This window comes from Delphinus delphis, chromosome 3 (assembly GCF_949987515.2).
Source record: "Delphinus delphis chromosome 3, mDelDel1.2, whole genome shotgun sequence".
In the NCBI taxonomy this organism is placed as follows: Eukaryota; Metazoa; Chordata; class Mammalia; order Artiodactyla; family Delphinidae; genus Delphinus; species Delphinus delphis.
The window spans coordinates 25,459,467-25,483,207 of record NC_082685.1 but is presented as its reverse complement, the minus strand read 5'-3'; the positions used below and the strand labels follow the sequence as shown (position 1 = coordinate 25,483,207).

At 38.7% G+C, this 23,741-nt stretch overlaps 1 protein-coding gene across 2 annotated transcripts in view; it reads right to left on the bottom strand.

Moving 5' to 3' along the window:
• Positions 1–23,423, bottom strand: part of UBTD2 (ubiquitin domain containing 2) — a 64,950-nt gene extending 41,527 nt beyond the window's left edge. Inside the window, exon 1 of one of the 2 annotated variants that reach the window (XM_060008391.1) lies at positions 23,183–23,423. Coding sequence is in view for 1 of the 2 variants with exons in the window: in XM_060008390.1 (XP_059864373.1) it covers positions 23,187–23,256 (70 nt within the window). In the remaining variant the exon portion in view is untranslated. The remainder of the gene's footprint in view (positions 1–23,182) is intronic. The other variant, XM_060008390.1, reaches the window with a different exon arrangement.
• Positions 23,424–23,741: the final 318 nt, after the last annotated feature.

The following is a 23,741-nucleotide window of genomic DNA, read 5'->3' as shown; positions in this document are numbered from 1 at the left end:
TGAATCAATAACCAAAATCCTCCCAACAAAGAAAAGCCCAGGACCAGATGGCTTCACTGGTGCATTTTACCAAACATTTAAAGAAGAATTAACACCAATTCTTCTCAAATGCTTCCAAAAAAATAGAAGAGGAGGGAACACTTTCTAACTCATTCTATGAAGCCAGCATTCCCTAACCAAAGCCAGACAAATACAATACAAAAAACCTACAGACCAATATCCTTAAGACAGATGCAAAATCCTCAACATAATACTTGCAAACTGAATCCAACAGCATATTAAAAAGATTATGCACCACGACCAAGTGGGATTTATCCCATGAATGCAAGACTGATTCAGCATAGAAAATCACTGTAATATGCCATATTAATAAAACAAAGGAGGGAACTCCCTGGTGGTCCAGTGGTTAGTACTCAGCACTCTCACTGCCATGAGCCCAGGTTCAATCCCTGGTAGGGGAACTAAGATCCTGCAAGCTGCATGGCATGGCCCAAAAATAAATAAATAAAATTAAAAAACAAAGGAAAAAACCCACGTGATCATCTCTATGACTGCAGACAAAAAGCACCTGACAAAACCCAACACGCTTTCATGATAAAACACTCATAAAGCTAGGAATAGACAGGAACTTCTGTGACATGATAAAAGGTCTTTATGAAAACTCACAGCTAACATCATACTCAATGAAGAAACAAACTGAAAGTTGCCCCCCAAGATCAAGAAGCTAAGAAACTCTTATTGCTGTTGTGAGGGGGAAGGAGGGAGGGAGGGAGGGAGGGAGGGAGGGAGGAAGAGGGAGACCCTCTAAGTATTGCTGTGCTTTACTGTACAACCAAGCAAAAAAAAGTTACTATTCTTTGGAAATTCAAAGCTTTTTAATTCCGACATGTTTGAATTACATAAGAGGATATACAAAAACATCATTTAAATATCTGCAATGATGATGATCATTAAATACCTGCACTACAATGGAAAGAAACTAGCCCATTTCAAACAAGGAGTTCTATGAGACATTCAAAATCTTAAGAGCATAGTTATCACTGTGCATGATGGTATAACTATAAAGTAATGAGACTGTCTATCAAATGCCACACCTAAAACAAGTTATGTATAATCACTATGTATTTACACAAATATATTCTGAGTAGGTACTGTTGATGAGGCACTATAAGGCCAAAAAATACACTGAAAGGTATAATATAATTTGGAGAACCAAATCTTCACTATTTAAAAGAAGTACTACAACAAAAAAAAAGGAAGGAAAGCAGACAGACAGGTATCAGCTCATTTGTACAAAAGGAAACAGAAGGATAAATCAGAAACCAATGGTACTGGTTACTTACAGAGGGTGAGTGGAAATGCAATGGAAATAATGGAAAGATGGGTAAGAGGTAGAAATGAATAAGGGTTACACTTCTGAGTATACCTTTTTGCCTAGTTCTAACTTACACTTCTGAGTATACCTTTTTGCCCAGTTCTAACTTTTAGAACTATGTTAACATTACACATACTCAAACAAGCAAACAAATAAAATCAACAAGAGGGGGAAAACTAAAAATGGAACACAACTAGAAATCAATGAATTTAACTGTATTTCAAAGGATTAAAAAACTACATTAAAAGGGTGTGTATCTAACCCAACATTTGAACACAGTAATTTTACCCTTAGGCTACAGACATAAAGAACTGTAAACAAATACTGAACTCTAGTTAGTAGTTTTGTTTTTCACAATGAAATGTATTAGCAATTCCAAACTATTCTATGTATATTCTCAGCCTGAGTAAACAAGTAAATACACTGCGGAAATTGGGAGCCAGGTTTCTTTATTCTAAGAGAATTATAAATATGGACAGGGAAAGGCTAGAATGAACCCTGTACCATTAGACTGAATGAGAGAGATCAGTATGAACTCATTGTTTTTAATATATAAAAAGGTACAGATGTGTGTTATACACATGTATATATCATATATATCTGTATCTCCTATATAGCTTAGGGATATATAGGCTATATATAAATATGTATCCTAGCTCTTTCCACTGTGAGGATCTAGAGGCAAAGACACTCCAATAGCACCAAACACACCTGCATTCTAGATTTTGGCTTCTAAGTATCATTCTCCACTAAAAGGAACCAGGGGTCTCTGGCTGATTCCAGGGCTCTGACAAGTAAAATACAAAATGAAACTGGAACATCTTGTTATGTCAGAAAACAAGTAAGTGATCAAGAATAATGAAGTCATGTCAAAAGAATGTAGAGGCCAGCTTGGCGGAGCTCCCACTGGCCAATCTGGTACAATTTGAGCATCAAAATAAATAACAATAGTAACAGATTATACCCCCATGGAATAAAAAAGAAAACCATGAGTCCATACCAATGTAAATAAGTAAGCAAATAGGGAAGATGAGAGCTCTTTCTTACATTAAAATGCTGATTAATAAATATAAAACAAATAGTGAAATTAGAAAAATCACAATTTGACAACCACCATAATTATTTAAGGCAAGAATTACCAATGGATGATAAAACTAGTGACTGTTTGATAAGAAACAAAATATTTACATAGACTCAGTCTTCCTACTAGATACTTATCATTTGCAGAGGGAAAAACAGTAACTTTGCAGGGAAGAATCTTGGCTGGCACCATAAGTGATTAAAGTTAACATCACCAATAATGGGAAAAGCAGACATTATATGACCCCTGACATGATGCACTAAGGACACAATCTCACTTCTGTGGTAGTCTTATCCAGACTGCATAATAATGGAGGAACCTAAGCATGAGGAAACATCAGACAAATTCCAATTGATGAACACCCTGCAAAATAACTGGCACGTACTTCTCAAAATGCCAACGTCGTGAAAAGACAAAGTCTCCAGAACCGTTCCAGATTAAAGAAGACTAAAGAGGTATGACAGTTAAACACAATGAATGATCCTGGGTGATTTTCTCTGAATATTAATGAAGACAATGGGGAGCTCTGAATAAAATCTAGAGTAAATATTATTTCAATATTCATTTCTTGATTTTGATTATTATATTGTGGTTATATGAATGTCCTTTTTCTTAGGAAATACACACTAAAGTATTTAGGGGTAAAAGGGTTTATTGTGTGCAACTTAAACAGCTCAAGAAAATTTAAGTATTTACACACATGCATGTATATATAAAGAGGATGACAAAGCAGCTGTGATAAAATGTTAACATTTGAGGAAATTCAGATGAAGGGTACCAGAACTTCTTTGTACTGTTTTTGCAACTTTTCTGAAGTCCAATGTTATCTTTAAATAAAGTGAAAAAGAAAAAAAAAAGACCTGTGACCCTTTGATAATCCCTTGGATATAGATTTGGATTTGGTACAACAATTATGATATTAACTTAGATTTCACTTGGCCCCCAAAACCCACGACACCCTAAAGGTGCTGATTGTGTCTTGACAGAATTAGACACTTTGAGACTTTCCTTGACCAACTCAAAATTCTTCAGGAAAAGAAGAAAAGTTCCTGTAAGCATTTCAAAAACCCTGTAGGGAATGATCCCTACTACTCTGACTGTTACATCACAGGTGAAGGCAGCAGTTTGCCAAAAATGTTGCTTTTCTCAGAGAAAATAACAATAGTCTACAGAGAATGCATACTGTGGTCCAGCCACTGTGCAGAGTGCACTCTATATACCACCCCACTCAATCCTCTCAATAACTCTAGTGTAATCTCTATCTTAAAATGAGGAAACAAACTTAAGAAGGTAAAGTATCTAGGTGGGGAGGAGGATAAGGGAGACGGCAATAATAATATCTGTTTCATAGGATTGTTACAAAGATTTAATGAGGTAATATTTCTCACACAATTAGAACAGTGCCTGGAACATAAAAAACAATACCTAAATGTCTGTTAAATGAATAAATATAAAAAATATCCCAAAGATCATAAGGCTAAATGGTATAGCTGCGATTTAAACCTAGACTAACTCCAAGGTTCATATTCTTAGCCACTAGGACTATGGTGTCTCATGGTTTTAAGAATTACTAGAAAAAGTGTTCAACATGGTCCCAGACTTTCACCTACAAAGTGAAACTACATGATCAATCCATCTCTAAGGTCTTGGGGTTCCATGAGGTTTCAAAGCTGTGAACCAGTACTTAAGATGGCATAGCAAGTTGGCATCAATCTGAAGTGCCCAAACAACACGCTATTTCCCAGACACTAATTACCAAAAGCGTGTTGGTGCCTGTCCCAAGCCCAGTGCCAAAATTAGTACTAAGTGTTTCCTGAGAAAGATACTAGCAGTCCATACAATTCTTTATTCAAGATGGTTTCCCTTTTCAATCTGAAAAGTTTCCTTTGCTTGAGAAATTCTAATGTTTTTAAGAGCCTGCCAAAGATGTAGGTAAACATACTTTACTTGAAATTTGTGTTCCTCTGCCAAGTCCTTCTCCTTGAATGGGATTCTAAGTGCAAAGAACTCTTGCTTTTAAGAACAGATAAGAATCCAAGAGTAGGTACAGCAGAACCATAGAAAATAATGATATTTTGGCTTGTCTAAGATTTTGCCACAAAATCCATAAAGCAGAACTGGGGCTCAAACATCAAATTCTCTATCAAGTTAAAAAGAAAGTGATATCTGATGCAAACAATCAAAGTGACAGAAAAAATACTAGAAAGTGTATTGCCTTTGGGTTAGATTCGTAGGAAAAGAAATACATCTTGGATGTCATTTAATCCTTTTAAATTGCATCTATGGCTATCACTATTACAAAATCCCAAGCTTTACTTTCAGCTTATTTAACTGTTCAGAAGGAAGTAAAGAAATACTACATTCTTGCAAACTGCCCACAAAAAAGCATCAAGCAACTTGCCAATTATAGTGTGGTATTCCTTTCTCCAGTTTACACTGCATCTCCTCACGTTAAGTCCTGGAATGTGCATCTCTCACATCATTATGATGACTCTACTAATTCCTAACTTTTAAAACAGCCAGCTCAATTTTAGAAAAAATACTGACAACACTCCCAAAATGAAAAGCTAACAATGACATACTCATTATATCCCAAAGCTAAAACATCAGTAAAGTCAAACTCTAGAAGCTGTAGCTGTGACCTCAGAAAGCACGTCACAATTTCTCTAAACATATGAACACATTTTTGCTTCACTCTCTCTTTTATACACACAGCCATATACTCTGAGTCTGAAAGGATGTACACGAAAATGTTTACGTTAGGTCATAGGATAAGCTTTTTCTTAAACATGCTTTCTACATTTAAAAACATTTTCAGTTTTTAAAAAGATTTAAAAATGACCATAAGTTAGTAAAAAAAGATTCATACTACACAAATTCTCATATAAAACAAAGAGATTATATATAATAATGTATATAATATGCACAGTATATGTCTATATATCTATGTATATGTTGTATATGTGTATAGTGTTTATGTTGTATATATATTGTATATATAATGAACATATATGTATAAGAGTGTGCATGTTATGTATAGGAATCAAAAGCTTTAATTATTCTCTTTTCTTACTTAGAAGGCAAAAGCGATCTTACAAGTGCTCCAGTCTGAACTTCTGGACAGGTATTGATTTAGTTTAGCAATGTTATAAGTAGCTTGTAGCTTGTATCTAGGAATAAATGCAAAGATATTGTTAATCAATACTTTAACTATTTTAAAATTGTATAGCATTTCCTCCCCAAGATTTTACTACAAAAATAACTCACCTATGTTGTTTATACTTCCTATTTATTATTAAATCAGAACTATCAGAATTATTTCTCAACGGAAACTGAATTTTATTCTACATCTTAAGTTTCTTTAATCTCCCTCAATGTTTCGCCTGAAAACGTCTTTTCCCTCCTCTGATAAATGGTGAAACTTTCACACACGTAAGACTTTTAGTATACATCCTTGTCCCAAACTGAAAAACCTACCTCTACTACTGAAAAGTAAGTTCTGTCCCTATTTATTATTCCCTTCTTAAAATGGTTAAAGATCATCTGTGACAGAAAAAGAAAAAGGTTATTTTTCCGGTCATTTGCTTGCCCTATGCAGTTACACTGTAATTTCTAGTCAGTACACTTAGTGCTGGTATATAGAAAACAAAAATACAAACACACACAAGAACCTGTTTTCTACCCCATGATAGATCCAATGCAAAAAGATAGTCTCCTTCTTGCCTCCAGTAGTATTTATTACATTTTATTACAGATAAGCAATTTTCCCCATTCTCAAAGCTCTTGTTACAGCTTAAGTGTCTTATTCAATGTTCAGTCTAGAAATATTGGGTATCATTTTATTGTTTCCTCAAATTCCTTTTCATTATGTCCCACTTGTTATATGTAGTGACACATCTCAATTTTTCACTTCATAGTTATGAGAATTTAAACGGTATATAAACTACTCTGAGTCATTTAAGAAGAGAGAAGTATCCATGACAAGATGCAATCATCACAAACCAAGAGCTACAAAAGCCAAATTCACGGAAGGGTTTGTTCAACAGGCCCTGTGTGTTAATTTTTGCAACACAGCAATGATCAAAGGCCCAAAAGCTGTTTAATCACCATCAAGTTAAAATTATTATTTCCAAGTCAAGGAAGAAATTTATTGGTGACTGACAGAAAAAGTACAAGCTCTGATAATGAAACTGTATTATGGGACCACCATAGGTTCCCCCCTCCCCACTTCTGAATGAGACACTCCAGGTGACCAGGTGATGGATGGTTTCAGTTCCTTTTATCAGGTATAAAACCAGGAGGTGGTTTCAAATGTCCATATGCTGATATTATAAGTACAGACACTCATTCACTTCTGGGTTCCAATCCCCATCCTTAAATTTCTGTATATACTAATCAGAGTGAACTTTCATGTAACCTCCTTCAACTCACCCTTCAGGACAATCACCACTCTATGATTTGAAGCAGACAGATACTCTAATACTCCACTAAGGGTGATTTAAGAGCACCCTTTATTAAAAAGACTTTATAAGCTTTCTCCAAACGAGACAAAGCCTTCTTTTCTTGTACTTTAAGGACCTGAAGGAAACTTGTTTCCCCACAAAGTTCAACTACTAAATTCAAGTCAAGCTGGAATAAAACTGAATTTTAAGCTGAAAACATTCAGTCTGGGATAGGAGGCAGAGGTAACAATGAAAAAGAAGGTAACTGAGTAAAGGGGCACAAAAGAAGATGAGCAAGATTATCACTTTTTTCCATTTGAGCCAGTTAGATAATTAAGATCTCAGTTCAAAATTTCTATCTTGTGAGATGCAATATAATTTGTTGACTAAGATCAAAGACAATTACTCACCTCATTTCTTACGGCTGCCATCTCCATTTTGGAGTATGAAGAGTCCTTAAGAACCACATTTCATTAACTTCAACTCAACTGTGTTTACTGCCATGAACGAAAACACACACACACACACACACACACACACACACACACACACACACACACACACACACACACACACACACACACACACACACACACACACACACACACACACACACACACACACACACACACACACTCTCTCTTCTGCTCCAAGGAAAGAAAAGTCAACCAAAACCCCTCCTTACCATCTGTGGAGAGAATACTGAGTTAGAAAACAGAAGACAGAGACTACAGTTTGGGCTACTGTTTTTATTCCTTAATCAGATCAAAACCATCTGTGTGCCTCAGTTTCCTTCCTTCTAAAATGGCGATATTAATATCAGCCTTCCTTAAAGTCAAAGGTTTCTTGAAAGAATCAAGAAAATGTATGTGGGACTTCCCTCGTGGCACAGTGGTTAAGAATCCGCCTGCCAAAGCAGGGGACACGGGTTCGAGCCCTGGGCTGGGAAGATCCCACACGCCGCGGAGCAACTAAGCCCGTGCGCCACAACTACTGAACCTGTGCTCTAGAGCCCGTGAGCCACAACTACTGAAGCCTGCGTGCCACAACTACTGAAGCCCGGGTGCCTAGAACCCGTGCTCCACAACAAGAGAAGCCACTGCAATGAGAAGCCTGCACACCGCAACGAAGAGTAACCCCCGCTCGCCGCAACTAGAGAAAGCCTGCGCGCAGCAACGAAGACCCAACACAGCCAAAAATAAATAAATTTATTTTAAAACATACTTATCCAAATTGGTGAATTTTTGTGTAGCCATTTTAATATTGAAGATGGAAGAAGAAAAAAACATTTTCAGTATATCATGCTTTATTATTTCAAGAAAGGTTAAAATGCAACTGAAACACAAAAAAAGATTTGTACAGTGTACGGGGAAGGTGCTATGACTGATCGAACGTGTCAAAAGTGGTTTGCAAAGTTTCGTGCTGGAGATTTCTCGTTGGATGATGCTCCACAGTCGGGCAGACCAGTTGAAGTCGATAGCGATCAAATCGAGACATTAATTGAGGCAATCAATGTTATACCACGCGAGAGATAGCCGACATACTCAAAATATCCAAATCAAGCACTGAAAATCATTTGCACCAGCTTGGTTATGTGAATCGCTCTGATGTTTGGGTTCCCCATAAGTCAGGTGAAAAAAACCTTCTTGACCATATTTCCACATGTGATTCTCTACTTAAACATAATGAAAACGTTCCATTTTTAAAACAAATTGTGACGGGCGATGAAAAATGGATATTGCACAATAATGTGGAACTGAAGAGATCGTGGGGCAAGCGAAATGAACCAGCACCAACCACACCAAAGGCTGGTCTTCAACCAAAGAAGGTGATGTTGTGTATATGGTGGGATTGGAAGGGACTCCTCTATTATGAGCTCCTTCCGGAAAACCAAATGATTAATTCCAACAAGTACTGCTCCCAATTAGACCACAAGAAAGCAGCACTTGACAAAAAGCGTCCAGAATTAGTCAAAAGAAAACGCATAATCTTCCATCAGGATAACGCAAGACCGCATGTTTCTTTGATGACCAGGCAAAAACTGTTACAGCTTGGCTGGGAAGTTCTAATTCTTCCGCCGTATTCGCCAGACATTGCACCTTCGGATTTCGACTGATTTCAGTCTTTACAAAATTCTCTTAACGGAAAAGATTTCAATTCCCTGAACGACTGTAAAAGGCACCTGGAACAGTTCTTTGCTCAAAAAGATAAAAAGTTGGAAGATGGAATTATTAAGTTGCCCGAAAAATGGCAGAAGGTAGTGAAACAAAAGGGTGAATATGCTGTTCAATAAAGTTCTTGGTGAAAATGACAAATGTGTCTTTTATTTTTACTTAAAAACCGAAGACGCTTTTTGGCCAACTCAATAGTTTTTATATGGAGGAATGTGGTTTCGAAAATAAATAAAGGACGAATAGTTCTGAGCCCCAGAGTGAAATCAGTCTTTAGTAAAGTACTTCAGAGAGTAGTTCCACCCTACAAGTTGTCCCCAGGTTCTGCCCTTCTCCAAAATCCCCTAAAATGTCTCCTCAGAAAAACCCCGAACACCTAAATTCAGAGAATTCTTAAAGGGTGTCTTCATTATTCCTTGTCAATATAATACTTTACAGGCTGCATGTGAGACCTAGATTTCTGCTGCATTCAACATAAGCACAGAATCAGCTCAAAAACAGCCTGACATAAATGCCACGGGGCTGGGTGGGCTTTAAATATAATTAACCCTCTTTTCATATGCAAAGCAATTCAAATCACCACTAAGTTTGCTAAGGATGACAGAATAATACACAAATAAACACAAAATAAGTGGGGAGACTTTAACAAGCAAATCAGATCACTCCCTCCCTTTCATCAAATAGGCAAATAAGAATCTATCCCAGAGTTAATTATCATGAGGAAAATCACTAAAGATAATAGGCCCTTGTACAACCAAGGACATAGTTGTACATTACAACATTACAATAGTTTTTATTACTATACATTTCACCCAAAAAACAAATGAAATAACTAAAGCCAAGTAGTAAACTTTTTATTCTCCAAATGATAAAACAGTCACAACTATTCATTCATTATTTCACTTATTTATTCAATCAGCAACTACTGAATGCACATGTACCAGTAACTATACTAGACACTAGGCATACAGTAAAGAAGAAATCAGAAAAGGCCCCTGACCTCACAGACCTTATAATATTGTGGGAGAAGACAGGAAATAAGCAAGTAAACAAATAATTTCCAAAAGCAATATAAAAAAATAAAACATGGGGAAAGATCATGCTATTTTTAAGAACTGTAATAAAAAGCACTACACAGCAAATATTTATTTACATTAAGGCAAAGGCCCTGAAATGGGAAGAAGCTAAGCTTTATTCACTAGATGCAAAGATCTTCCGCTGACACCCCTTTTATGATTCATCTCAATCTAGTCCATTCTTCATAAGCAAGAGTCAGACTCTCACAAACATGGCAGACACCAGACCTCACCTCCAGGTCCTTCCCAGCACCTCTTCTGATTCTAGTTCCTCCTTCATAAATCACAAATACAAGATCTTATCCAACAATCGCTTTTCCATGAAGTACTCACTGTCTGAATTTCGAAAGGTTAAACATAACACAAGTTTGCCCAATTGAGGGCAAAGAGTTGGAATATTTTATGCTCAAGAGAGAAAATAGAAAAGTGAAAAGTGACATGGCGTCAGAGGTAGGGAAAAGCAAAGGCCTAACCGTACCAAGGTGCACTTCCAGCTTCAAATGAACTGAGAGGTGAAGTTCACATCTTAAATAATGAAATACCTTCACTTTCAGGGAAGCCCTATGCCCTCATCTTAAAAATTAACTGGAGAATGCTTAGTGAAAGTAAAACATAAACCATAATACTGTATGACATGTTAGTGTTTAAGTTCTGAGTATAGCTGATAGTGTTAGTTATTCAAACTTTTAAAAAAATCTCCTACAGGGCTTCCCTGGTGGCGCAGTGGTTGAGAGTCTGCCTTCCGATGCAGGGGACGCGGGTTCGTGCCCCGGTCCGGGAGGATCCCACATGCTGCGGAGCAGCTGGGCCCGTGAGCCATGGCCACTGAGCCTGCGCGTCTGGAGCCTGTGCTCCGCAATGGGAGAGGCCACAGCAGTGAGAGGCCCGCGTACCGCAAAAACAAAAACAAAATCTCCTACAGAACTTTATGAGACTCTAAATCATTTATTTTTATTTTTTAGTGACTATATACAATCAAAATAAAAAGAAATCAAATGCTGAGACTGATATATTAGCGTTCAGTGTAACATATACCTAAAAAAGAAGATTCAACTATTTAAAAAGTTGGAGTCTACTGATCTCATCCAACATGCTCATTTTACAGATGAGAAAAAAACTAAGAAACCAGGAAGTCAAGTGACTTATTTAAGGTAACTGATACAGGGAACAGAGGTGGAACCAGAACTGAAGAATTCTGACTCCCAGATCTTTTCATTACACTGTATGGTCTTATTTAACAAGGTTTTTGTTCTAGAATTAAATAATGTTCTATCAAGAAAATATCACTTTCTCCCTAACGTCATTATAAAGTCAAAGATGTGTTTCACACAATTGTTAACTAAGCCTAAAGTACTATGAAGAAACTGAAGTCTCTGTCCCAGGTCCAATGCAGCTTATATTCTGAGAATGTAAGTAATGTACAAAAATAACGATGATAGAAGATTATTGTAAAAATGGGAGAACGGGATGTGGATCAAAGGGCACAAACTTTCAGTTTTAAGAAGCAAAAGTTATGAAGATCTAATGTTCAGTATGGTGACTGTTAATAACAGTACTTTATACTTGAAAGTCGCTGAGAGTAGACCTTAAGGATTCTCATTACCAAGAATGTGTTAATTATCTTGATTTGGGTAATAGTTTCACAATGTATATGTATATGAAATCATGATATTGTATACTTTAAATATATACAATAATATTTGTCAATTATTCCTCAATAAAGTTGGGGGAAAGAATGAGAGGAGACTAAGCACTAAAGAATAATAGTACTATGATATTCAGGACAGCAGGATTATTTCTGCGTGGAAAAATGAAAAACAAAAAAAGGCTCATACTTGTTCCGTAATGAAAGATTATCCCAGTGTTGGAAGTTAGATAGCAGAAAAGAACTAGGAAAAGTTTGGATTTTGGATCTACTATAGTCTAGGAAATAAAGAATCATATATATTTTGTTAGAATTAGATCTAGCTGGGACTTCCTCTGTGGTGCAGTGGATAAGAATCCACCTGCCAATGCATGGGACACAGGTTCGATCCCTGGTCCGGGAAGATCCCACACATGCCGCAGAGCAACTAAGCTCATGCGCCACAACTACTGAGCCTCCGCTCTAGAGCCCGTGTGCCACAACTACTGAAGCCCGCACGCCTAGAGCCCATGCTCTGCAACAAGAGAAGCCACCGCAAGGAGAAGCCCGAGCACCGCAACGAAGAGTAGCCCCCGCTCACCACAACTAGAGAAAATCTGTGCGCAGCAACGAAAACCCAACACAGCCAAAAATAAATAAAAATTAAATCTTTAAAAAAAAAAAGAATTAGATCTACCTAATTTCCAGTCTAAAGAAAATACAGAGGCTATAAGAATTCACTAAATACACCACAGGGAAACAAGACAAATCCAGATGGTGGTACATAATATAAGACTCTTCAAAAAGTCAATGTCATAGAGAAGAAAAGGGGGGGAGGTTTTCTAGATTTAAAAAGATTAAAGAGGGACTTCCCTGATGGTCCAGTGGCAAAGAATCCGCCTTACAATGCAGGGGATGCGGGTTTGATCCCTGGTCAGAGAACTAAGATCCCACATGCCGCGGGGCAAATAAGCCCATGTGCCACAACTACTGAGCTAGAACACCTCAACTAGAGAGCGTGCATGCAGCAAACTACAGAGCCCATGTGCTCTGGAGCCCACGCTCCCTGGAGCCTGCACGCCACAACCAGAAAAGAGAAAACCTGCCACCACAACTAGAGAGAAACCCACTACTAGAGAAGCCCATGGGCCGCAACGAAAGATCCAATCATTGACCCTGTGTGCCACAACTAAGATCAATGCCGCCTAAAATAAATAATAAATAAATCTTTAAAAATATTTAAAGAAAGAATAAATTTCTAAAGAAAAAGATTAAAGACACAAACAAATGCAATGTCTAAATGCAGATTAGATCCTATTTTGAAAAAAACAGATATAAAAGACACTTGGGGGACAACTGGGAGATTCTGATTATGGACTAGATCTTAGGGAGTAACAGTTAATCTTCTTAGGAGTGATAATAGTATTGTTATGTAGGAGAAGAGCTTTATTTTTTAAAGATGGATGTTGAAGTGTCATGATGTCTGTACTCACTTTCAAACAGTTAAGCAAATGTATATATACATACACATTTGTTCAATCTAATTGATGGGTATTCAAGTGTTTGTACTAGAGTCTTTCAACTTCTCAACATGTTTAAAAATTATCATTAAAAATGTTTTTAAAAGAATTAGATATCTTGATAGAGAAGATCTAATCCACTAATCCTCTGTTTTTCAAAAAAATTTTTTTTTTCTTCAGAAGAAACTGAGCCCAAAGTACCACAGCTAATGCAGGCCTTTTCTCAATAGAAATTAAAACTCAGGCAGATCTGCAGAATCTTAGCCCAAACTCTTTACATATGCCACAAAACTGGAACCCAAGAAAAAACAACTGATCTGGGACAAACACCTACATGTGTATGTAAAAAACAAACATATTTTTTATGGGTATTTTTCTATTTTATTTTTTTAATTTTTAAAATTTTTATTGGAGTATAGTTGCTTTACAATGTTGTGTTAGTTTCTACTGTACAGCAAAGTGAATCAGCTATACATATACATATATCCCCTCTTTTTTGGATTTCCTTCCCATTTAGGTCACTACAGAGCACTGAGTAGAGTTCCCTGTGCTATACAGTAGGTTCTCATTAGTTATCTATTTTATACATAGTATCAATAGTATATATATGTCAATCCCAATCTCCTAACTCATCCCACATCCCCCTTTCCTCCTTGGTATCCATACATCTGTTCTCCACGTCTGTGGGTCTATTTCTGCTTTGTAAATAAGATCGTTTATACCAGTTTTTTCAGATTCCACATATATGCGTTAATATACGATATCGGTTTTGTCTTTATGTTTAATATGTAATAATCCCATTACAACTACAAAAGAATAAAAATCTGTTAAAGACTACAACAACCTAGTACATCAGAAATTTGTACAAAATAACTTCAGAATGCAGCATTAAATGGGAATTAGTTCATTAGATGCACAAAAAAACAAACAGTAAAATTTTAAACCACTTAACTAGTATCGCCTATAATATTGTCTCACAACTTTGTCTATTGATTATGTCAATTATGCCTTCCAAAATCTGACAACATACCCTAATAACTTCATGTTTCACCATTCCCTCCACAAGCTTCTTGCCAGTCCCCCAAAATGCCATGTTTTTTCATATTTCTATACAAGTAATTTCCTCTGCACACAGAATACCCTTCTGCCTTTTCTTCATCTACTCCTCTTTCAGACCAACTTCTTATATCACCTCTCCAATGAAGTTTTCTGACAGTGCTCCACACTGCTCCTTGAACTTCCATAATACTTTTTTCATTGCTATAGAGACTTTTTAAACTTTTCCTAATTATTTAAACGTATGATTCCTTCATTAGACCATAAGCTAACCTGATTTCACAGAGCAAGTCTTATTTATATCTCTACTTATAGTTAGCTTCAAGTGCTGGCAATTAGAAATAACGGAAGCTGTCTATTTTTAAAAGACAGCTTTCTTCCTTTCAGGAAGAACCTAAAAAATAAAGTGTTTGCCCTGAGTTGAAAGTGATAGTTTATTATGAAGCAGATTCATACCTTGAATGACTTGGACAATTTGTTACTCTGCCCCTTTGATACTCTTGTCACATAGCCCACAAGCATGGAAACTATCTGAACAAATGCAAAGAAGCAATCTGACCTTGCTTATACCTACAAACCAATTATAATAAATACATAAAATTATCTGAAGGGTTTCTTGTGAGGGTAAGAACTCAAACAGAGAAGTCCCAAAGTCACTAATTCATTACTTACTGAAGTCTTGAGCAAATGTATCATTAAGACTTCACACTCAAGTGAAATTCATATAAAATTACCCCCACATGTAAATATCTCTTTTTCTTAAACAGCTACCTTCAACAGAAATTTCATTTCTAAAAACAGAGCTGTAATGGAAACTTCTAAAATTTTACTGCAAACATGCAAAAATATGGCATTACAATACCCAATGTATACTCAACAATATTTAACCACTCAGCTCAATATATGGAGTATATTCAAAACCTAGCTTGATTCTTGCTGCCTGCAAGTCAAAGTAGCTGATGCAAGATGAATACATGCTTGATTGTTCTTGGCCAACACACATGCATCTTTAAGTACATACGCATTAGTAAAGTCTCAACCTATGGTCCTTGAACTACCAGTGAAACATGAGGAGCCTGCTGGTAGCCTAGTACTGCCCGACAAGCAGAAGCAGAAAGCTGGGTAGGGATGGTGAGGGGTGGCAGGGAGAATCAGCTGCAGTGGTCCACCAAATGAAGATAAACCATTCAGGTGGTCTGCAGTAAGGAAAAAGGAGAGAATCACTAAGTCAGCAAATTGATCACCCAATTAATATGATCATGTTGCTTACCAAAATCAACTTAATGCTCCCTTGCAACAAGAGAATAATGTGTTTCGGTCAAAAACCACAAGAGAGATAATTCATTAACATAAGGCAAAAGTTCCTAATTACTGTTATTAACACTCAATAATCATTCACATTAGAAGACTCACCTGGGTATAGTACTACTAGCAAGGTGCTGCCAAAGCTTTGCATTTACTGTAAGAAAATCAGATTTAAAAATAAAATCCACTAATTACAATTTCTCCATAAGAAAGACAGGTATTACAGATTAGAGCCAACAAAAATCAAAGGAATGACAATTCCTATCATTTCTAGTGGCTTAAATCTTCTGTCCATACTGTGTATCACTAGCAACTGATTCCTAAATACAAAATCAGATGAAAAAGCCCATTTAATATCCATAATGAGACTCTTCTTTCAAAATGTCTTTCCAACATAAATTCCCAAATAATCTTGACTGGGAAAAAATTTCAACCCTCTACTTAGTAGAAAACTGAAAACGAGTGGGACTAGCCCAGTGGAAGGTAGCTGATGAGGCGGGGGCTACAACATACCATGTCAGTTTTTTATGTAAACCAGAGTTTTAAAATCTTTTCTCAAAGAGGATTCAGCTTGCCCCATATGGCAGTATTTTCCAACTGTAGCTTCCCTGGCCTAATTTCAGTTCTCATACCTACTGGACCTACCTACCCACCCACAGTACCACTCACTGTATTTCCAACCTGCGTTTTCCTGCTGTATATGTCCCTTTTGGTTCTTTCCACACAACTCCACTCGTAGTCAAATAAGCCACCCTCTGCTTTATCAAGTAAATGCCTCCTATTTCACAGTGTGTCTCTCTCCAAATGGTACAAAATTTTATGCATCCCTCTCATAAAGCCCCAGAGCTCACCAACCCAAAAAAAATATGAAAGATTTTTACTTCTACTGTCACACTAGGGATAAAAAAGGGGGAGACTTAATCTTTAGTCCTAGTCACGTTCAGTGTGCTTCATTTTTTACTATAGGCACAGTCCTAAGAGTAGAAGCAAAAGAAAATTCAATAAGCAACCTAGTTAGATGATGTGTATAAATAATATATGGGACACTGAAAATACATAAGGAATAGATTTGCATGATATTCTTGGAGAAGAAAGTAACTGATAGGCTTCCCTGGTCGCGCAGTGGTTAAGAATCCGCCTGCCAATGCAGGGGACACAGGTTCGATCCCTGGCCCAGGAAGATCCCACATGCAGCGGAACAACTAAGCCCATGTGCTACAAATACTGAGCCTGTGCTCTAGAGCTCGTGAGCCACAACTACTGAGCCCACGTGTCACAACTACTGAAGCCCGCGCGCCTAGAGCCCATGCTCCACAACAAGAGAAGCCACCGCAATGAGAAGTCTGAGCACCACAATAAAGGGTAGCCCCCTGCTCGGTGCAACTTGAGAAACCCCATGCACAGCAACAAAGACCTAACACAGCCAAAAAAATAAAAACAAATAAATTAATTTTTTAAAAAAAAAGTAACTGATGTCTTGTAGAGGATGTGTTTGTTCTGAAGTACACCAACCTCAAAAGGGCTGTTGGTATATTCTGGGGCTGGATGCCTAAAAAGTCTATCTTGTATTAGGATATGAGTCAAACTACAACTAAAATTTTTGCAACCACCATACTAGAATGAAAAGTTCAAATACAATCAGATCTATCAGTTTCACAGGCAGACCTGTTCTCCCATTTCCCAATAACTCAACAAAATCCAGTATACTAAGTACTTACTATGGTCAGGTCCTGAGAGGTGATTCTCATTTCTCTACCTTTTGTGAAATTTTCATGACTCAATTCTTAGTACTTTCCTCCTCTTTTTACTTACTCACAGCAATCATTCACTTTTTCACCTTCAGTCAATCCCCCAGGTGATTCCAAAATCCACATTCATAATCCTCAACATTTAGGAGTTCCATATCTAAACTTCTGCACCATCCTAAATGATATCTCAACTTAAAAATTCTTCTGTCATCTAAACCTTAAGCCACCTCAATATTCTTGGTTACCCAGGTTCACAAACATATTATTTTCTTTTCTGTATCCATCCCTACATCCAATAAATCACCAAGTTCTGCCATTTTTTTTGTACCCTAATGGGTTCCTCACTCCAGTCTCTTCCCATTGTAAGCAATCCTCTATCAGTGTTTCTTGAACTTTAACGTGCATGGGAATCATTTGAGAATCTTGTTAAAATGCAGATTCTGATTCAATAGCTCAGGGCTAGGGCTTGAGATTCTGTGTTTCTAACATGCTCCCATGTGATGGCAATGCTGCTGGTTGAGGGACCACACCTGTGAGCAGCTGAGGCCACTTTGTTTTCCTTTATTCCCTCAGCATGTGCACAATTTATTCAATGGTATTTTTATCTGTTTAAATAGTGCTTTATAGTTGCTTCATGTGTACATATTTTATTACATTTTCCTAAAAAAGGATTCTGACATACTCAAGAAATAGGATAATGATTCCTTTTTTTGGAACAACAGCAACCAATACAAAGTTAGGCATACTATGGGTACTCAGTGCTTGTTGATTTTAAAATGTTTCCCCAGAAAATACAACAATCGCCTCTTAATTACGAAGTTGAAGCGGGTTAATGGATTACTACCTTTGTCAACTTTTTAGAAGCCATTTCACTGCAGGTGCTTCCCTGGTGGCCCAATGCAGGGGACAGGGTTCAACCCGTGATCTGGGAAGATTCCCACATGCCACAGAGCAACTAAGCCGGTGGTGAGCCACAATTACTGAGCCTGCGCTCTAGAGCCCACGTGCCGCAACTACTGAAGCCCACGCACCTAGAGGCCTTGCTCCACAAGAGAAGCCAATGCAAGGAGAAGCCCGCGCACAGCAACAAAGACCCAACGCAGCCAAAAATAAAAATAAATAAATAGTTATAAAAAATAAAATAAAATAAAAACCATTTCACTGCAAATCAACCTTTTCACCAGATCTGACAGAGGAAATAAGCTTAAAACAGCTTTCTATTCATAGTTAAAAAAGCAAATGTTAATTTGTGAATTACTGGTTATAGATTTATTCTTTCTCCATCAGTGAAGGATTAAATACATATTTAAAACTGAAACTGTAAGCACAGGCAACAAAGGGAAAAATAGATACACTGGACTTCATTAAACTTTTGTGCATCAAAGACACCATCAAGAGAGTGAAAAGACAACCTACAGAATGGGAGAAAATATCTGCAAATCATGTATCTTGATAAGGGTTTAATATACAGAATAAATAAAGAACTCTTACAACTCAACAACGACAAAACCCCAAACAACCCAATCAAAAAATAGGCAAAGGACTTAAGTAGACATTTCTATCTATTAAAAGAAGATATTCAAATGCCAAATGAGGACATTAACATCACTAGCCATTACAAAATGCAAGCCAAAACTACAATGAGATACCACTCACTTCACACCCACTAGAAAGGCTATAATTTTTAAAACAGGAAATAACAAGTGCTGGTGAAAATGTGGAGAAACTGGAACCCTTGTATGCTGCTAGTAGGAATATAAAATGGTACAGCCACTGTAGGAAAGTTTGGCAGTTCCTCAAAAAGGTAAACACAGAATTACCACATGACCTATTAATTCCTAGGTTCTCCTAGGTATATATCAAAAAAGCACTGAAAATAGGGACTCAGCTATGTGTACACCAAAGTTCATAGCTGCATTATTCACAACAGCCAAAAAGTGGAGACAATACAAATGTCATCAATGGATGAAGAGATAATCAAAATGTGGTGTATATATATACAATGAAATATTATTCAGCTGTAAAAAGGATTTAGTATTGATACTTGCTACAGCAGGATAAGCCTGGAAGACATGTAAGTGAAATATACCACCAACAAAACAATAAACATTGTATGATTCTATTTATATGAAATATCTACAACAGGCAAATTCAGAGACAAAACATAGATCGGCAGTTACCACAGGTGGGGAGGGGAGGGGAGCAAAGATACTGCTTAATGGATCCAGAGTCTGTTTGGAGTGATAAAAAACTCTGGAAATACACAGTGATGATGGTTGCACGTTGTGAATATAATTAATGCCACTGGACTGTACACTTAAAAGTGGTTAAGGTGGCTAGTTTTATATGTATTTTACTAAAATTTTTAAAACATAAAACTAGAAAAAAAGAAAAAAACTAGCATTCTTTATTATAGCCCTGAGTTCAAGCTCTGACTCTGCCATTTGTAAGCTATGCCATGTTAAGCAAGTTATTTAATTTCTCCCAGCTTCAATCCATCTATAAAACAGAGATACTATCCACCTCCCAGAGTTGTTGAAGACCAAATGAGAACATAATCACAGCACCTGTTACATAATAAATACTGGATAAATGGTAGCTGTTGTTACTCAAAAACCATTGTTCTCATCAAGTAGGTGTTAAGGCTGCTATAAATGGATATCTGAAAGAATTCCATGATATTCTCAAGACACTCTGAAATAAAGCAGTCAATGTTCAGCATTCAGAGTTATCCTCCTGTAAACCTGGAAACTGGTGACCGCCTGGGTCGGTAATCTTGGGATATCACTGAATGTACAGAATAAATGACACACCCAGAAAGTGAGAACCTACTTTGTACATCACTATTTTCATTAAAGAAATGATCAAAATATGAAAAGAAGGTAACTGGCTGTCTTCAATGAATTTCATTTTATTGTTTTTTCTTCACATATTTCTTATTTTTAAAAATCCTCAGAGATTTAATTACTTAGCAAATGCCTTGGGCTAGAGCCTTGTCTAGAGGACCTACATGCCAACCTCAGCATCACAATGTCATAATAAGGTGGAGAACCATACAAAATATGCTGTCTACAAATGTCAAAACAATTGGAAATCTAGGAGTGTGGAAGCTTGGAGAGACCTGTTAAATGATCTTGCATAACTCCTGTAATATACCTTTCTTGATTAAAATTAGGCATTTAAAAAATGGCCAAAGTAGCTGAAACTCAAAAACTGAATTCTAGGCAAGGTATGCCAGAAGATACAGCAATTGATTCCAAAACAATAGACAACACAAATCCTATAACATGAATTAAGCAATTTCCATATTCTATAACCTCTTACAAAAAATTCTCAAATTTCTTCAAAGAACTAATCCACCTAGAAAGGAAGTTTTTCTCAATATACACACAATTATTTGCATACTTAAGAGACTTAGATTCAGAGGGAAAGGGAAAGTACAGTATCTCAAATAGCGAAAAAAGTTGGGTTTTTTTAGTCATCTTACTAAGTCTGCTGATATTCAGAAAGTGAAGCCATACTAAAACGGTGATGTTTGCACTATACCGTGGATGTAATTAAGTCTGTCATGAAAAGCGTCGGAAACTGTACTTAACTCCATGCTGATAAAAAAATTTTCATAGGCCAATATGTCCGGATTAAAACTACTAACGACTGTTGTACGTCTGAAAAGTGAAGGATCTGTGCCAACACCCTTAGGAAAAAGTCTTTCCCTTCCCAACAAAAATCTATCATGATAAGCAAGAAACTATTTAACATGTTAACCTGAAACCCTCACCTGAGCTAATTCCTTTAAACCACAATTAACTCTTTAACTATCATGACAATAATGAAGAATAAAGGCCTCCCTAGTTAAATTCCAGAAGTAATCCTTTTATGCCACACAGCTCATTCCTTTACCCCAGTTACATTAGGGTCATGCCTTCTCTCCAGAAAAAAAATAAAGAGGTTTGGTGATTGAGGTTTCTTTTTTCTAAACTTTATTTCAAAAAGGTAAAGCACACCTTAAGATCCAGAGAACTCAGTTCTCAAAGAAACTGATACTATAGTTATCTAACTAGATACCATTGGTAATAAATTACCAAAAGCTAATACTTCTTGCTTTAAAAAGCCCATGCTAATAATGCCTGGCTGGTCATAAGTCACACTACCAAAAGGCCATAAAACCATAAATTGGTTCAAGTGCATTACCAACAATAGAAAAACGCTAAATTGTAATATTAAAATAAGTGTGAAAATTTTTAATTAAAACTAAACACTACCTATAACAAGCACACTACCTGTACTTACTAAAAAGTAACACCACCTATAGTTCAGTACCATTAATTATCACCTCAACCGCAGGAAGAATCATCTGACCCCCAAGTTGATCTTAACCTAAGGGTGTTTTCAATCATGCCCTTTTTATCTTCCTGCCCTGTTTTCAGGGCAAATCTCATTGTTAATGTGCCACTGAGTAATTATGCTCTGACTTGAAATGCACTATAAAGTACCGTTTTCATGGACGATTTTTTCAAGACACGCTTCGCTGAGCTCTCAAACCATTCACCCAGGACTTAGACATACAGGATGCCCATACATTTTAAATGAAGTGGCATGGCTAAACATCAGGCAATTCAGGACATTCATCAGCCAAACCATTCATGTACATGGTTTATAGATGGAGCTTAGTGACAGGCAAGCAGCTGGTCTAAATGCTAGCTAGCATGTTAAGAAAAAGTTGTAAACCCACCCATCCCCGAACGACTTAGTCTAGGAACTTATGCCCCACATTTTGAGACGTCTAACACAAGGTTGGAACAAAACCAACACTGTCATCTTTGCTGTTCCTAAAAGCGATTTCTTATTTAAAACATTCTGTCCTCTACACAAGCTACAGAATGGACTCAGCAAGAGATCATTTAACTAAAAGTAGAATTCACTGTATTATTCTTCTGCTATACTACAACACCGATTGCATTAAAATACTCTCCTCAGCAAACTGCTTTTTACAATAAATAAGAAGTGCGTTTCATGTTACAAAAACTTTTACAGTACCGATTCTGCTAGGGTAAACGGACTCTCAGGCATTTGTACTTTTATCCTACATATTTTCCTTTACGTAAGACTGACAGGAATTTGACTAGCCCACCCCGACACTGGTCCAACACCCCCGGGCTGTAGCAAGAAGCCACGTTTTACTCGAGAAGACCGTTTCCCCACCCCTCGTTAAAGTAATGCCTGTGGCCGCTTGAGACTTCCCCGGCCGAGCTCCAGGAACTTGCAGGTTTAAATGGCCAAATTGGAACCAACCAGGGCAGCTGTCATCTGAAACTCAGGAAAGCTGAGACCAGCCAACTCTGCTGAACAAGGACGGGTGCGGAGAGATGTGACCGGGCGCGTCGGAGGGAAGGCATCAGGCTCCCCCCAACCCCCCATCAATTGGCTTTTCTGCAACCCCAGCGCCGCCATCCTGTTCCTGAATAATTAAACCAACTGGAGAGGGAGTGAGGTGGCCAGAGGCGGTTTCTGGTCCGAGTTTCCCGAGCCGAGGCGGTGGGATCGAGAGGCCGAGGGCTACACCCCCGGAGCGCTGAGGGCTTTATCGAGGGCCAGGGAGAAAAGGGGGCGACCCCGCGGCCAGCGGGGTGGCCGGAAGCGGAGCGCGGGGAGTGACGTGGAGGCGGGGATGACAAAGGGGCACGGGGACCCCGGCCGCGCGGCCCGCGGGCCCGCAGGGGCCGGGACAGGTGGCCGGGCCTGGCCGGGAACAATGGGGGGCCGAGGCTGCCCCCTGGCGCTCACCTACCTCCGGTGCCCTCCGAGTTCTCGTTGAGGCTGCCCGAGGAGTCGTGCTGGGCGCCCACACACCCGCCCATGGGGGCCCCCGGCGCCTCGTCCGCCACCTCCGGGCGCTCGTCCGGGCCCGCCGCCGCCTCTGCCGCCTCCGGCGCCGCCGCCGCCGAGCTCCGGACAGGCGCGCCGCTCCTCTCGCCCGCCGCGGCCCAGCCTCCGCCCCCCTCGCCGCTCCACCCACCGCCTTGGCTCGGCCCCTTCCTCCGCGCCCACTTCTACCTCAGTCCCCGGGCCGCCCGCCCGGCAGGCCTGTCCCGCGCGCCGCCCTCGCCTCCGGCTCGGCCCCGGCAGGCCGGGGCTGGCCCATCCCGGGCGAGCCGCAGCGCCCGCCTCACCCCTTCACAGACCCGCACACCCGCGTCCAGGCGAGCCCAGCGCCGGCGCCGCCCGACCGCCAGGCCCCATCGGCCCCCACGCCGCGGCGCCGCCCTCCACTCCCGAGGCCTGGCCTCAGCCGGGCCACCCCGGAACCGCCGGGGAGGGCGGGGCCGCGGGAGGCTGCGCACTG